Source organism: Chaetura pelagica, unplaced genomic scaffold (assembly GCF_000747805.2).
Source record: "Chaetura pelagica isolate M959 unplaced genomic scaffold, ChaPel_1.0 scaffold109, whole genome shotgun sequence".
Lineage (NCBI taxonomy): Eukaryota > Metazoa > Chordata > Aves > Apodiformes > Apodidae > Chaetura > Chaetura pelagica.
In genome coordinates, this window is record NW_009970725.1 from 4,962,470 (window position 1) to 4,966,945 (window position 4,476).

Genomic DNA, 4,476 nt, shown 5'->3' on the forward strand with positions numbered 1-4,476 from the left:
AATGGGGTGTGTAGTAGCTGTTGCATACGGTGGAAAAGATTGCCTGGTGTATGTTGGGGGGGGGGAGCTCAATGGGAAGTATCTCAACTCTGCAGAAATGGAACAGGGCAAATATCTGCTGCCCCAGGCTGCAGAAGGTCTCATTCTGCCACTGACTTTTAAGAATATCAGAGGACAGTGAAGAGAAAGTGCAGTTAGTTGCAGTAGCTGAAGGGGATGGGGTTTGTCCAGACTTGATTCCAAGACTAAACTTGCTTTATTTTTGGCTGTAATTGCAGAGGGCTGATGGGAGAGAAGGAAAATGAAATTTAAAGCTTCGTTTTTCTTGGCCCGTGTTTAGCATCTACTAAGTGTTCCTGAAAGTTGACCGTGGCCGCTTTAAAAACTCTTGAGAAAGGCTGCTTTCTGTGTGTTAAGCACAGAAGTGTACTGAGCAGGACGGAAAGTATGTAAGAGCACTCTGCCATATGCCCTGCTCTATGAAATTTTGTTCATATATCATGCTTGAGAGGTATAGCTGGCACTTTGAGTAGTCTGTCTTGCAATTGCTGGAAAGCCACGCAAAGCGCTCTAGTCCTGATCAGGCAATGCAACCAGTGGAGGAGGGGAGAGGATTTGATAGAGACCGGGGAAGAAAGGAGAGCTGAGTCTCCCACTGTGTTTGAGATTAATTTGACAGACACAAGAGTACAAGAGAGGGCATTACGAAGATGAGCTGGGCAGTATCTGGAGGGCCTTCTAGCTGAATTTATCTCTCAGAGAGGACTTTAGTGTGTGTTAAATTTTGTATTTTATTTTTTGTCTCATTAAGTGGCAAGATTAAGTTTACAGACATAGGAATGCCTTTTTAAGCAGTGACTTGCAAAGAGATGGAATGAGAAAGCTGAAATCTCTGTATCTGCAAGTGTGATACCCAGTTACCTCATAGTGACAAACAAGAATTGGCTTCAGGTGGATGTAGGGTAATGGGATGCTGCCCTTTCAACATATGAAAATGTACTTTTTTTCCTTTATTTAGAAAGGAAGAGAGCTCTCACGTATTTGTGTTAGATGAGATAGCTAGACATACGTAGAAATATGGAAAGTCTTCAGAAAGCTGGAAAAGGAGTCCCAGAGCCCCTGCTGAGTAAACTGGATTACATCTCCGTGGTACTGTATTCATGCACTGAGTTGTTTTGCTTTACGTTTGTTTTCTGTGAGGTAAAATCCTTATGCTGCAAAAATGAATGCTGTGTAGAATTGGAACTTACCTAATTGTATTTCTAAATACCGAAATGTCTGGAAAAATAAACAGCAATAAGAATCAAATACTTGTTGTGAAGTTTTCCTAATTCTTCATGCAGTAAGTGTGATTTTTTTTCTGAAGCCCATGTCTGTTTTGCAGGAGAAACTGTAGAAGGCCTTCGAGAGAGCGATTATCTTCTGATCCACTCGTGTCGGCAGTGGACAACCATTACAGCTCACAGTCTGGAGGAAGGTCACTACGTCATAGGGCCGAAGATAGAAATCCCTGTACATTATGCAGGTAAAACTACTGCTGACCTGAAATACAAATTCAGAGAATGAATTGCCTGCCGCTTACACTGATCACTTTACTGACAGAGTGAAGCTAAGCTTCTGATGCGGTGTCTGTGACTTAGCTTTTCAATAATGCTACGGAGTGCAAGAGGTGATGACTTATTCCCAGGGCTATGAAATAGATGCATTTCGTTGGGTAGTGCATTGACAGAACATGTAGCTATGTAAAAGAATTGTTTTCAATTTGAGTACAATGAATTGCTAGCACTTGTCATCTGTGAATGTGGTGACAAATGTGTGAAAGTTTGAATATACCTTAAAATGCTTGGTGAAAGATGGAATGGGTTTTGCCCTTCATTGCATACTCAGGCTGGAGGGGATTTTTTAATATTTCCATGGTAAAAGCCAGGGAACCTTCATAATAATACTGTAGTTTTATTGTAATGCTCCTCAGTAGTTCCTTGTCACTCTCTGCATTTTTGGCTGATGTAGTAATACTGTTGTTCCAAGTAGATATGATGCAACTAATCCATATTTATTTTACAATTTCAAATTTTTACTTTCCTAGAAAGCTACGTTTAGTACTGTTCCCTGCTGCTTCATGTCCATATTCACAAGCTGAATAGAACAATATGATATGAATGGGGTGTGCTTATCTTACTGCAGTAGATACAAAAATTTTAAAAGCCGGAAAGTGTGAATGAAAAGAGCTATGGCTATGAAGCAAAGTTGGCTTCATGTTTTTGTTGATCTTTTGTATAGCCAATTATCAACTGAGTAATCTACTCAAGTCTTTTGCAGCTTCCTTTAAAATGGTGCAGTGAGCATGTGCCAAGTTGAACAAGAGCTCACCAAAATGTTGTTGTTTTTTTTCAATCACACTAGTGCTGCAACTTCAGTGATGCACCCGATTTCAGTGACGAAACTTAGACAAGTTGCTTTCTTACACACTGTTTCTCCTTCTGGAAGGTTGATTTTTAATAAATTTTTTTTAAGATGCCTTTAAAAGCTTTGGCCAGATGGCATATAGTGTCATAATAGATGTGCCTTTAAAACTCTGAGTTTAACTTTCTTAGTATAAACGGCTTCTTGTAGTAACATGGCTGCTGCTTTTTTTGTCTTTTGCTTTTTTGCTTTCCACCTGGCTGCATAAACTTCGGTGCCATGGCCAGATAAACACTGCCTTCAAACTGAATGCTGTGTTTTAAAATCCTCATTTTGATTCCTGGAAGGAAGTAAAATGGTTATTGGCATGAAAGATTGTTGTATCTTAAGGGGTTAACTAAAGCTTTGTTCTGAATTTCAGAAGAAATCAGGGAAGATCTGCTAAGTGTGGTTTTCTGGCTCTTCGTACTCCATTCGTTCATAGCTTAAACTGGTCAATGCTAATTTGCAGTATCAGAGCTTGTCTGATGCACTTGCTTACAAGAAAGGAGAGATGTCTCTAAGCATGTGAAAGTTTAGTTAGCAAAGCAGTGTAGGCTGCTGCTTGGGTGGTAGCATCTAAATGTATTTAGAAGCATCTGCCATACCTGAAAGATAAAGCTATGCTGCTGTGATATACCATACATAAATCTGTAACACCAAGTGTTGTGCAGTGCCTCCTGGCACCATATAAGATGTCCCCAGAACCTTCTCTTTCCCAGGCTGAACAACCTTAACTCTCAGCCTGGCTTCAGAGGGTTAGAGTACCTCTTCTATGAAGACAGGCTGAGAGAGGTGGGGTTGTTCAGTCTAGATAAGAGAAGGCTCTGTGGAGACCTTATAGCTGCATTCCAGTACCTGAAGGGGGATACGGGAAAGCTAGGAAGGGACTTTTTATAAGGGTTTGTAGTGGTAGGACATGGTTTTAAACTGGAAGAGGGGGAGTTAAGTTAGACATTAGAAGAAACTCTTCCCTGTGAGGGTGGTGGAGGCAGAGGCACAGGTTGCCCGAGGAGGTTGTGGGTGACTCATCCCTAGAAGTGTTCAAGATTGGATCGGGCTTTGAGCAACCTCGTCTAGTGGGAAGTGTCTCTGCCCATGCAAGGAGGTTAGAACTAGATGATCTTTAAGGTCCCTTCCAAACTAAAGCATTCTGTGATTCAGTGAACATTACTTTTGGGATCCAGAGGCTGTGCTGAACCCCTATGCTGAAAGGTTGAAGTTTAATCTAGGATGATTTGCTGGACTATGTACTGGCTGGACAAAGTTATGCTGCTGGCTTTGGAGCTATCTGGGGCAGTGAGCACTGGGGGTGCTCCAGAAGCTCTGAGGAGGAAGAGGATGTGCTGCTACCGAAAGGTAGTGCTGTCACATGGTGATTGATGCATGAGCTGGCTGGTACAGCCCTTGGTGTGCATGCAAGAGCTTTGCTGCAGGTGCAACTGGAACAGTTGGCAGACTGTTCATATGGGGCTCAACTATTGTTTTTAATTGAGGGATTTTATGTCCTCATAGGTAAATGTTTGTAAACTGTATTGCTGTATAAATTTAGGATTATAGGACTGACTTTTTCCAAGCTTTAACTTTAAACTTCTGTCAAGTAAGACATGTACTATGAACACTTGGTTAACATTATTGCTTATACGGCCAACAGAATGACCATTCGACATTGAACAAGAATGCATTGAAATGACTTTCCAGGTTTATTTTAATGGAACAACTCCCTTTCAGAATTTTAATGTAGCAAATTGCAGCATGATTTCTGTTGCAACAGTTGAGCAGGATGGGAAGTTGAAACTGATGTCACTCTCATGAGATTATGGGCTTAAGTACTATAAAGTCATCACTCACATATGTAAATACAAGTATAAAGTATATCTTATTTTGCTACTTGCTAAATCAGGTTTCAATACATTTATTCATCCTAAATACAATAAAGCCTTATTAAAGAAGGAAAATGCTGTATTTTATATTTAAGTGAAATCTCATTAAGAGAAGCTGAGTTCTGCAATCCTGCTGCTGGTGCTTTCCCTA

The 4,476-nt window shown here is 40.7% G+C and overlaps 1 protein-coding gene across 1 annotated transcript in view; it reads left to right on the plus strand.

Annotated features, from left to right (window-relative positions):
• The window catches only part of GAREM (GRB2 associated, regulator of MAPK1), a 104,379-nt gene that overhangs the window by 25,887 nt on the left and 74,016 nt on the right, over positions 1-4,476 (plus strand). The window contains exon 2 of the mRNA XM_010006893.1: positions 1,385-1,525. Coding sequence (XP_010005195.1) covers positions 1,385-1,525 — 141 coding nt within the window. The remainder of the gene's footprint in view (positions 1-1,384; positions 1,526-4,476) is intronic.